The following is a 12,877-nucleotide window of genomic DNA, read 5'->3' as shown; positions in this document are numbered from 1 at the left end:
ATTAAGAAATAGATTAAACTGCAGGGATTTAAGCTGATTTACAACATAAGCTCTTTAATCTTTTATGCAATTAAAGGAATTCGTTGTTAAGGACAAATCGATCCTCGACTGAATTCAGCAAATTCTCGTATCGCGGGTACTCAGTTCCTGTTTATTTTACGTACAGTGTAATTTCACTGGGGATCCTCTTACCCACTTTTTTAATTACACCAATAGACCGTATTCATTTCTTTTTTATCGACAAATCGTGCGACCGATACAGCAAAAAACGGGTAGAACGAGGATAAGGGTAATCCCGTATTCTCTGGTTGTTTAATAAATCCGTTCGACTCGATAATAGCTTTCCCTGATACTCGTCAAACTTTGTTATTTCAGAGATTATTCATTCGGTCGGATGCTTGCTATTATTTCGTTTTCTCAGCTAAAACTGCGCCAACGACGAATCGTCCCGTTCTCTTTCTCATTATTGTTCGTTATTCCTGGCTAGCTGCTGCCTGCACCGATCGAGTCCTCCAGACTTTCCAATTGAGTTTCGCCGGTTTAAAATTAAAAATGGAGTTTCTACCGCGGATATGATATTTTCTCATTATTCTGACCACTGCTGCTGCTACTGCTGTTATTACTCGTCCCAGTCCGGCGGTATTAGTTTTCCTTTTCCTTCGTCTCTTCACTCATCCCGTATGAAAATATTTTCGCTAATTGTGCAACTACGATTTTTACTGTTCGAAGTGGCACATTAATAGGAATGAAGTGTGTTAGGTTGAATTAATTTAGTAGGTCACTGATTAACTTCTTAATAGACTCTCGGCAATTACTCAAGTGATAAATAAGGAAGAAACGTTGAATCACATGGAGACGCGCACTCAATTTAATTTCAATGCTTATTTTCAGGCTCGATTTTATCAACCAGATTGGATAGCTGTATACATATAGATACATGCGCTGTATGCATGTATCCGACTGAATGGTCTTCATCTGATTTCAATCATCTCGTTCTAAACTCGATTTCACCTTTTCCTACGTAATGCGATTTCGTCAGCATTGAACTAGCAATATCAATCCCATCGAGAGTTGTCGCAATTCGATTTAAAACGCGGAAGAAATTACCGAGGTATGCGCGGCCATTATTGAGGAAAATACCAAACGGAAGACGAATTTTCTGATCAGGGAAACGGGGAAATAGATACCGTCGATTTAAACGTCCTCGTTATTGTTGTTACATTATGCATTTTTACATGTAATAAATCTTGAATGCGTACTTACGAAGATAAAATATGTTTAAACGTGAATATAAATACGTTTAAATGCACATATAAATGAACTTTAATGAAGAATCGAATCACATCATAATATGTAACATTATATGCGAAATTAAGTCGTTTCACAGAAAGCATTTGCATTACAATTCGTATGATAATTATATTATAATCGTCTAAAAATCTAGGAGAATTAAATCACACACAAATGAAATCGATCTGGTTGCTGGCAGTATGTACAGAGTCGGGAGAGAACTCGAAGAAGAATCGAAAGAAATCGAGTAAATCCGTTCGTCGTTCAATCTCCTTAAATTCAGCTTTTAGCGTGATACACGACAGACGTTGGCGTCGCCGCCTTGCGCCTGAGCTCCCTCTTCTTTTTCATTTCTTTCACGTTCTTCGGGTGATAACCATGCCCGAAGTTCGGGGGTCACGTTGAACTTTTCAATCGGATCTGATTGTCATGAATTTAAATGGTTGCCCCTCTAGTACCCGCCCAGTGCGGCGAGTATTCTGAAAAGTTTTCGCGCGTCCCGACGCAACGCATTCCGCCCGGTTACAGGACGCTCGGCGTCCTTTGCAAAACCGCCGCGTCTCACTTTTATAATTCTTGTACCCCGCCTACTTTTTTCTTCGTCCATCCCTCCGCGTGCCACAGGAACTTTTTCATCGATTAGCATAATTTCATTAAGCATGCAAATCCGACAGGAGTGATCGCGCCGGCTCAGATATCCCTCGCTTCGATAATTCGATAGCTCTTTCGTGTGACGTCCACGTGAATGTATGTTCCCTTAGGTTATAATTATCGGACAACGATTTCTATAACCACCGACTACGCCTGTTAGAATAATATTGGATTACTGAACGCTGTTCTGAGTTAATTCACTAACCTGACATTACTTAACACTACGACCACTGAATTCTTTTTTATACATGCATTTCTCCATTCAAAACCAGACATTTTGATGGATTTCATGAAAATGTTTATTATAATTGAAAATATCGGAGTTTTTTCAAAATTAACGTGTAGAATAAAATTGTGCATTTCAATAAATTTTCGCTTGTCCATCAAATTCTATAAAAATGCACTTACATGAACAAATGAGTATTTGATCGAAACAAGTAATTTTTGCCCATGAACGAACTCTAAAGATATTTGCACTGTTCAAACTTTAAATTTCGCCATTTCTTCATGAATGAATGCCGGCTTGTAGCACCAGAGGATTTTCAAACATTTGTTCAGCAAACTTGTTGTTAGCTAATGCGCAGGCTAATGAATAGACGTTGCTCGACGATCAACCATTATCAACAACAGTCAACGCAACGTCCACATCAGTATTAATACGCAGGATAGACAAGAGCCACGTTTTACAGAATAAATTCGCGTAGGATAGTAAGTACAGCGATGTAGACCGGCATTGCCTATAATCGGATAGCATCCAATTTTATATCCCTTTCAACCCCCAGCCTACGTTTCGTCGAATGTTTGTTCGCGGGATTTATGTATTTTTTTCCGTGACGCGCCCTCGTGCTATGCAGGGCAGACACGTGAGCGTGGACAACGTATAATTTTCGTCGACCTAGTTAACTGAAAATGTAAGAGGATTATGAAAACGTGGTGGGTGGAATGCACGAATTTCAACGTCCATTTTCATGGCGTGATGTGGGAGTCACCAGCTCTCAGCCGAATGTATTAATGAATCGTTTGACTGTAGCTTCGGGCGTTACGCTTGGATTAACACGATCGCGGTGTTAATTGCGAGAATACTGGAGATTTTTAAAAAGCCGAGAGATGCAACAATTTTTCTATTTTATTTTCATCGGAAATATTTCATCGATATTGTATACTTGGATTTATTTCTGGGAAATGTATTTATTTAACAAAATATTGTATCTACAAATGAATGTATTGTATTACATTAAAAAATTTTTAATTGCGGCTAGGAATCCCTTAGGAAAATATAGAAGTTAATTATTTATTTCGAGATATAAAAAACTGGTACAAATCTATGTAAATACATACATATGTATATGTTTCTCAATTTTGACTTATTCTTAATCGTCTCTAATGACGACGTCTGTAAAGTTTCAAGACAGGGCGGATGAATTTTCCAACTGTAACAATAAAAATGCAAATACCTGTGGTGGCGCGGCGTTATTTATAACACGCGAGCATTAACGTATTCCGTCGAGTTTGCGTTTGAAATTCAAATTCGCCGCGATTCCACATACCATTAGGTGCGCATAGTCATACTGCATACTAAATTAACGAAAAAAAAAAGGAGACGCGTACCGTTAACGATCGTCTCCTGGGTATTATTTCCCGTTTTTCCATCGAACGGTTTCATTCATCCCTATTTTCCATACGTGCTCCTACACGCATGCATATGTAACGGAAAAACGCGTTGTTGCAAGATGTAGATACGTGTTCAAAAATACTATTTCAAATATAAATTCAGAATTAATTACTCAATTACTGTACGCATTAGGAATATTATAATTACTATCCATCAAAATGTCTTTTTTTTCTTCTCATATCTGAGCATTCACCGTTATTGGTGCGTTGCCAATATTTAATGGAATTTTATTAGGAAAACATTGATACGTTTCGGTACCGAATAAAATAGAATAAAGAAATGTATTTGCAGGAAAATTGAATAATGTATTATTTAAAATTCGTTCCAATTAGCGATATCGCTTTCATCATTAAAGAGCGCGTTTAACGGTTTGAAAAATTGGTCGAGGTACAACCGGTGGAAGATGTATACCGTGGAACGCAATCTACAATGGTGAATCGATTCGAATCGAACGGAAAGCACGGATACTGATCAACGGGGACACGGATAATTAGAAATAGGCATCATTAATTATCGGAGTGATTGATTGCCGTTTAGTAGCCTCGATGTGAACGCGGCGATCGAACAAGAACCGGAAATCGAGTTCTGCTGCGGAAAGCAGTGGAAACGCGAAATAGTGTGTGTGCATGTACGCGACGTGACCAACGAAATTTATTGTAACCTCACGGCACAAGAAAATTTCATGGACCGCTCGTAGATATTGCATCGAGAAGCTGAATTAAACACAATTCTAATTTTAAAATCTAAGAAATTTCGAAAGCTGCTTCTTATAAAATTAAATGTTTAAAAACTACTGCAGTTTCGTATGGAAGAATTTTATTTTGCTATTTTATTTTCAAGTAACGATTTATTCTTAATTCGTAATATCTTAGGAATAGAGTAAATGGTCGCACTCAGAAAATATTAAAAATGAAAAATGTGTATGCTAAATAAATTTTCTTTTTCCTCTTAATATTTTACAGATCGTTTGCATGTTACGTTTTATGTACACGTTTTAATAATTGAAATGATCATGTAATGAATATCCCTTCTTTTATGCATGCAGTACGATGGAATAGAGGGAAAGCAGTTGAAAGGCTTTTTCATATCAATTAAGCATTTCATACGAAAAATATTACACTAGTACGAATCAATATTCATTATTAATCAGATACATACGTATGTGTAAATTGTCACAAAGAAACCAGATAATCCCGTCGCACTCGTCTGCAATTGAAATTTTAATAAAAACGAATTCTACAGAATGTATAATTCAATCCTGGCTGGGATAATTGAAGAATTGCTATTTCGATGGTAGGAAGCGAAACGTGAAAGGTCTAAAATGGCGCGATTTTTCCATTGGTGTATCTGGAGGAACGTCAAAGAAACCGGCACAAAGGAAAATCGCGAATGCAATTTTCGTTTCATCGGAACGAAACGCGTCCCCGCGTCAAGAATTCACTTCGCTACACTTTCATTTCAAATTCCCTAACCCGATATCGCGAATACATAACTCGACAGAGGGTAAATTTCATTCCAATACTGAAGGAAAAATTAAATCTTTAAACAGCTAAATTGATGGGTCAATCTAATTATTAAGTGCAAACAGAACAAATGTTTATAATTAATTAACACGTATATGTAGATGACATTATTGTGCATAATAGTTAAATGTTTGTACATTATCCAATTAATATCAATGACGGATGATTATGAACGTGAATAACGAATAAGAAAATTTGTTTTGTCTCTAATGGAAACTGTAAATGTACCGTCATTTCAAATAATGGTTGGCTGATATAATACCATAATACCATGTCAACGTGCATTCGGCGACACATCGCCTTCCAATAAATCATCGCGTATGAAAAATGCGAAACAATTTGTTGAATAAAAGGTTGTATGAAAAATAGAAATACATATTTAACAATATAATAAATCTGTCAACAAAACACTACGTCGAGATAATTCGTCAAAACCGAGAAAATTCACCGAACAAAAGCTTGACGATTAAAAACACTGCGTAAAAACGCTGAAACATAGCAAAGAGGAAAAAATAATAAACTAGGATTAAACAAAAACAGGGGACTGTTATCGGGGAAGAATACCGACGCGCACGAGTTGTAGCATCGGCGCGTACGTCAAAGAAAAGTGCGGAGGTCAGAGAGAATTATTTGACCCCGGGAACGAACGTGCGTGCGCTGGCTGGTTTTACTATATTTTCAAGGGAAAACCGTATCTGGGGATATTTACGGTTTGACTGCGGTTCAAATTAAATTCACAGCCGCGCAAGAAAATTGTTTGAAATGACTTGCGAGGGCGGACGCGCTCGCCTCGTATCCTAAAACGCAAAATAAACGCCGCCGTCGTTGTGGAATTTCCTCGGCCGCGTTTCGGTTTGGGCGAGGTTACCACCTTTTTTCCTTCAGTTTTTGTGTTTCACGGCCAAATACCGTCACCGTTCTCTCTGTTTAGCGCGGCAAATTTCCAAAAAGGGAAAAACCCGCTTTGACCGGACACGCGCGAACCTTTATACGCTACCAATTTTTATCACGCTATCGATTCTGTCTCTCGATCGGAAACTACCGTCGGAATTAATTAACATCTTCACAACGTTTCTGGCAAATCGAGGAGTTGATAGAGCGCACTCCCGGTCGTTAACTGCGCAATCTTTCAATTAAAAGCTTGGCCCGCTATAAACGGGACGATTGTTAATCGAATTTCTACGAGTTTCCTCGGTAAACGAAACTCGGAAAGAACTAGTCTCGAGATGAGCTAATGAAAACTTGGACCTCTCGCTCCCCGAGTTGGCAAAACGAAACCCAGGAGATCCACGGAACTTGTTCGTAGTTTTGCCTAACGAAATTCTGCGATGGCAATAACTTCCTGCTTGTTTTATTGTTTCATTCTACAAAACGTACGAAATATAGTTAATATGTGTATTAATAATAACTAATACTAAGAATTGAATTGAATTTTATTTATTATTATTAGCCTTCCTCTTTTTATTAGTTAATAAAGAAAAATAATAAAAAATGGAATGTCAATACTCGAGTACCTTACAAAGGACGTGCGTTAACATGAAAGCTTTGTTATAAAATTAATTAAATGCATACAGGACAAATTTTCAATTGACTTTGACAAGCAATTCCATTATATTACTTTTAGTTTTAATATTGGTTCATTACTTCACGACTGATTAAAAATAGCTTGGAGTCGATGTGTATGTTTGAAAGGTCGCCCTTATGTGATTAGCGCGGCAAGAGAAGTACAAACTGTGAGACAAAACCGCAGATGGATCACGCCAAGTTAATCGATAACGAGGATTAATTTGCAGTTGAAGCTACTCGCGCGTCCACCGATTCCCTCCGACGAACACAATAAACCCTTCTCTCTCCCCCCTTTCGAGTAGCCTTACTCGGAAATCGTGACTACGTGAAAATTAGGAAAACGGTTTCCCTTCGTACCTCAATGCCCTACAATTGATTCCTGTATTTTCTTTGGACGAACGGCAATTATGCGGCGGTCGTTTCACTATAGATTCAATCGATCCAGCATGATTTCATTTACGTTCCAAACACCCAACGAACATTTCAGTCTTGCCTTGTTAACGATTGGCTCTTAATTTTAATTTGTTTAAATAGTCTCGACTTTATATGGTATACCAACAAATAAAGATTATGTATTTTGAAATCGACTTTTATGTCTTATGTTTATGGACAATAGGAAAATGTACTCAATGACTGATTTCCAAAAAGGGAAAAACCCGCTTTGACCGGACACGCGCGAACCTTTATACGCTACCAATTTTTATCACGCTATCGATTCTGTCTCTCGATCGGAAACTACCGTCGGAATTAATTAACATCTTCACAACGTTTCTGGCAAATCGAGGAGTTGATAGAGCGCACTCCCGGTCGTTAACTGCGCAATCTTTCAATTAAAAGCTTGGCCCGCTATAAACGGGACGATTGTTAATCGAATTTCTACGAGTTTCCTCGGTAAACGAAACTCGGAAAGAACTAGTCTCGAGATGAGCTAATGAAAACTTGGACCTCTCGCTCCCCGAGTTGGCAAAACGAAACCCAGGAGATCCACGGAACTTGTTCGTAGTTTTGCCTAACGAAATTCTGCGATGGCAATAACTTCCTGCTTGTTTTATTGTTTCATTCTACAAAACGTACGAAATATAGTTAATATGTGTATTAATAATAACTAATACTAAGAATTGAATTGAATTTTATTTATTATTACTAGCCTTCCTCTTTTTATTAGTTAATAAAGAAAAATAATAAAAAATGGAATGTCAATACTCGAGTACCTTACAAAGGACGTGCGTTAACATGAAAGCTTTGTTATAAAATTAATTAAATGCATACAGGACAAATTTTCAATTGACTTTGACAAGCAATTCCATTATATTACTTTTAGTTTTAATATTGGTTCATTACTTCACGACTGATTAAAAATAGCTTGGAGTCGATGTGTATGTTTGAAAGGTCGCCCTTATGTGATTAGCGCGGCAAGAGAAGTACAAACTGTGAGACAAAACCGCAGATGGATCACGCCAAGTTAATCGATAACGAGGATTAATTTGCAGTTGAAGCTACTCGCGCGTCCACCGATTCCCTCCGACGAACACAATAAACCCTTCTCTCTCCCCCCTTTCGAGTAGCCTTACTCGGAAATCGTGACTACGTGAAAATTAGGAAAACGGTTTCCCTTCGTACCTCAATGCCCTACAATTGATTCCTGTATTTTCTTTGGACGAACGGCAATTATGCGGCGGTCGTTTCACTATAGATTCAATCGATCCAGCATGATTTCATTTACGTTCCAAACACCCAACGAACATTTCAGTCTTGCCTTGTTAACGATTGGCTCTTAATTTTAATTTGTTTAAATAGTCTCGACTTTATATGGTATACCAACAAATAAAGATTATGTATTTTAAAATCGACTTTTATGTCTTATGTTTATGGACAATAGGAAAATGTACTCAATGACTGTATTAAATGACAGAATAAAATTTATGAATGAAAGATATTCCTAAAAAATACAATGTTACTTAAAAATTGACAACCGAGAAAGCTTTATAAATATTATGACAAAAGTGGATGGAATGAATTTTACAACTTCATTTGCCCGACGTATAAAAACAACTTTTGCATGCGATAAACAATAAATGCTATCAATGCAATGTCCGCTTTTGTTGAAAACTCACGCAGCATCCTGTGCAACATTGAAGTGCAACATTCCACCTTGCTAAAATCCCATTCAATATTTATACGAGTTTTTATGCAGATTCATGTACCCTGGACCACATTAGTGATAAAAAATAAAATAGGCTTAAAAGCATTTTATACAGATAGTTTAGGAAGTAAAAAAATTTTTCATGAAGGGAGAGAAATAAAGTGTCGATTGTGCTAGCAAGAAGAATAAACATAGATAAGACTCGAAGTTTGTGTAAATTCTCAACCTTCGATCACATTCCTAATATCATAATCAATATCGTGTTTCAATTAATTCAGAAGCGAATTATCGCAGAAAGTTTTAAGACCGTAGTGTACAAAATAAGACTTCATGTTCAAAGTTCGATCCTAAAACTCTCAACAGACAGGAGAAAATTCCAAATAGTACAGCATCAATTTTTCAATATGAACCGCTTGTAATTCCAAAAACGTTTTCATTAATTATTGATAATTCACTCCTATCTATATTTTAATCGATAAAAGCAGGGTCGTAATAGCTCGAGGGAGAGAGCAGCGAAGTCTCCTGAAACTTCGGAACTTCGCCGGACATTAAAACTTGCTTCGCTATGGAGAACGTGGGAAAGGGGCGCAGGGTGAGAAAAAGGGAAAACAGAAAATTGATGGCCGAAGTAACACGCGGCTAGCAGCGCGGCGTGACACGAAAAACACGTCCCACCGCGGGGTGCGGGTGGTTTAATCCCGGCGGTGCACACAGTCACGTGAAAATAATTACAGGCCAAAGCTGCGTGGCTCGTTCGGCGCGCAATAAATTAGCGGGCGCAACGGGTGGGCCTAAACGTACTTACGGTAATACGTAAAATTCCTGCTGACATTTCGAAAGGCATTTGCCGCTCGATCTGCTCACCCGATATATTTATATGCTGCGCCGGTCGACCCGGAAGCACGTTTACACGGTATGGACTTTAATCAGGTACAGGGGACAAAGGTTTCGCCTCGACCTGGCTAGAAACCGTGACATAAAGGGTTCAGTGGAAAAACGTATAGATAACATTAGTTGGAAAAAAGTGGATGAAGGTTTCATAACAGAGAAAAATTCATAATGCTCGCATACAATGTATGTTTTTGTTCGAAAGTATTTGCGTTATCTTTCAGGAAATCTAGAGCAGCATTCATTTAAAACGTACCGAAGTATATCATACGGGGATGATTATATATTTATCTAGAATTGATGCAACCATTTCATATATTATAACGTATACGTATCAGTTTCATTTATAGAACGATATACGTTCCACTGGTATTTTAATACAATTAGTTATTATTTAAATTGAGATCGATACACCAAGTGTATGAGATATTCCTTTGATTGAGTCTGCGTAAAAAGTTTATAAAGTGTGTCTGATATGAAGTTAATGACCTGTCATGTTAAAATGCAGAAAGCACGTCGAAATCTTTTTTCTTAATAATACCTCATGCGAATGAATTCTTCTATAAACTGATTTGCTTGCATGTTATTAGATATACGTCTAAATTCGATAAAAATGAGTAAAAACAAAGGATTTCCAGAGGCAGAGTTTATATATATTTGTATTCCAAAGCAGACGCAACGAATTATTAAAATCGACGATCGTAATCCGAAAGTATTAACTATATTTCAATTCCATAAAGAATAATGATGAGAAAGAGCACTCACCCTCATGGTCGTAGCCTCACATGGTTCCCCCGTCGCTGAAAAACACCGTGAACCCGCGGCGGATCACGAGCCTCGTGTCTGTCACCCATTCGCCGTATCAGGACGACGAATCATCATCTTGGGCTGCTTCCCGGTAGACAATCCGATTGATTTACCACCGTCCAAAATTACGTTTCACTCTCACACTATTGTCCAAAATGTTTTACGTCGTGAACCCGCGAAACAGGAAGTTCGGCACTGTTCGACACTGACTTACAAAAAAAAAATTGATCCGCGATGGTAAAATGGTTGCGATTCGCGTGACAGGATTCAAAACGAGACACTGGAAGTACACAGGAAGCGTGGCCACGATAACCTCGTTACGAGGGGTGAGCGCGCGCCGGATGAGGTGCGAGGTCGTGGCCCAGCAGCCGGTGACTGGCTGCTGCTCGAAAGCTCGCAAGCTCGAGACACTCGGCCTGGCTAGGCGCAAACTCCCTACTCGGCGTTCGGTCTCTCGAAGAGCACCCATGCGGGGCTACCGATGCCCCTGAATTTCCACGACGCAGCCAACGTGCCACCGCGAGAAATGTTGCGCATTCACTCTCCACGCCAACCACCGTCGAACATGCCCCACGACAGAGTTTGCAATATGTTTTTGTCGTTGCTCCCTCGCTGTTTGTTGTTCTCTCCGACCGAGGCTACTTTGAATCTTTCAATACATTATCTCTTTAATCGAGGTTTCCCAACAACGTTTCGTAATTAGATATCTTAAAAGTATAACCTAACCTATGTTGTCGATTTGAATTTTTAACATCTACGGTTGGTGTATCATCCATAAAATCACAACGACCATGAAATCTGAATAACAAATTGACCCTTTTTTGTATACCAGGAACCTCTTTTGTTGAAAAATATCTTTTTCACGAACAACACTACATATTCCGTGTTCACCGGAAATATCGTGGCAAGTTTTGAGCACTATTTCGACTGAAACACGACAAAGGGAAAAAGTTCACTCGTACGCAGCGAAACCGCCGATTAAGCTGAATAACTCACTTAGAATCACGACGCGACGTGACTTTAACGTCTTCTCGTGAGCACGTCTTGCACAAATGCTCGAGTCGAGTGCGAGCGGAAGTAAGTACTAAGTACTCCAATCACTTAACTAAAGGCGCGTGAACAACGAAATTGACTACAGTTCGCGATCAAGTGTATCGTTCGAACGGCCGATACGAACTGACTAACTAATGCGAATGCGAGTTAAATCCTAGCGGTTTTTACGTTTTTTTTTCGCTGACAAAAACACCGAACGCCATCGGACAATGTCGTGACGGAACGTTCTATCAAACAAACTGTCTTAGGATTCGTAATTATTTTATTCATCGCAAGGCAAACGTAAAGTGAGAGTTAAATATAATAAACATGGAACATAACATATACAAGACAGAGGAAAATAAGTGGAAGGTTTAATACTCCTAAGTAAATTAATATTAAATTAAAACAAAGGGGAATCAGCACTGACTAATATTCTTTATTGTTTTTTTCTAAAAATATGAGTAAGTTTTACGCAGAATTTCAACAGTCAAAGCGCTTGGACTGACTGCCTAACGTTTCACTTGAAATAAAATTGTCGTTTAATATTAAATGCGAGTTTCAAACGCTGAGATTAACGGGCGGCCAGTAGCGCGTTAATTATTACTTCTTCGGTGAGATGCGTTTCCTTGAAGTTCTCATTACACTGTATATTATCAAGCCTGGCGTACGCGTGAGATACGTCGTTCCACTCCGCGTGAATCTCATATAATTACGAACGACCGCTTGGTTTCACCGTTTACACATTATGACCGCGTTTAGCCGCTCATCCGTCACCGCAGTCGTCAACTGACAACGCGTTTCGGTTTAAAATCAATCTCCCCGCAAGTGCGAATGAAACTCTTGTACGTGATCACGCTCATTTACATCAGGGCTCAGATTAATATTGCAATTAAGGATTTCATTGCGCGCACATGTGTTTTATGTTCATACTGACACTAATAGGAACCGTGGAAAATATACGTAGGTAGTTTTATCCCTGTTCAGTTTTAATTTAGCATCGCGTCGCGAGATTATATTACCATCGCAAAGTGAACCCCTTTGATGGAACGCGCGGCATAGCATTTATTGCAGGCGTAAAAAGCTTTATCAGAGTTCGAAAGATCCATGCCGAGCAGACCGGGTTGAATCATCGCGCGCTGGGGGGCGTAACTAATTTCCATTAATTATTCCAGCCGGTCCGTGAACTTTTACTATGTTACCCTCCGCCCTGAGAGCTGAATGATGCTGGGAATCAAGCGGTCGGAGTCTGCGGTCGGTCAAGAACAATTGCGGCCGGACGGGGCGGCGATTGGCCGCAAGGAG

At 38.9% G+C, this 12,877-nt stretch overlaps 1 protein-coding gene across 1 annotated transcript in view; it reads right to left on the bottom strand.

Moving 5' to 3' along the window:
- The window catches only part of LOC108622766 (dipeptidase 1), a 110,325-nt gene extending 99,365 nt beyond the window's left edge, over nucleotides 1–10,960 (bottom strand). Inside the window, exon 1 of the mRNA XM_018020846.2 lies at nucleotides 10,499–10,960. Coding sequence (XP_017876335.1) covers nucleotides 10,499–10,504 — 6 coding nt within the window. The 5' untranslated portion in view covers nucleotides 10,505–10,960. The remainder of the gene's footprint in view (nucleotides 1–10,498) is intronic.
- Between the last annotated feature and the right edge of the window lie 1,917 nt (nucleotides 10,961–12,877).

The sequence above is a fragment of the Ceratina calcarata genome, unplaced genomic scaffold, assembly GCF_001652005.2.
Source record: "Ceratina calcarata isolate Rehan_Ccalc_2016 unplaced genomic scaffold, ASM165200v1 scaffold239.2, whole genome shotgun sequence".
NCBI classification, from domain to species: domain Eukaryota; kingdom Metazoa; phylum Arthropoda; class Insecta; order Hymenoptera; family Apidae; genus Ceratina; species Ceratina calcarata.
Note: the sequence above shows the minus strand (reverse complement) of the source record. Positions and strands in the feature narration are given on the sequence as shown.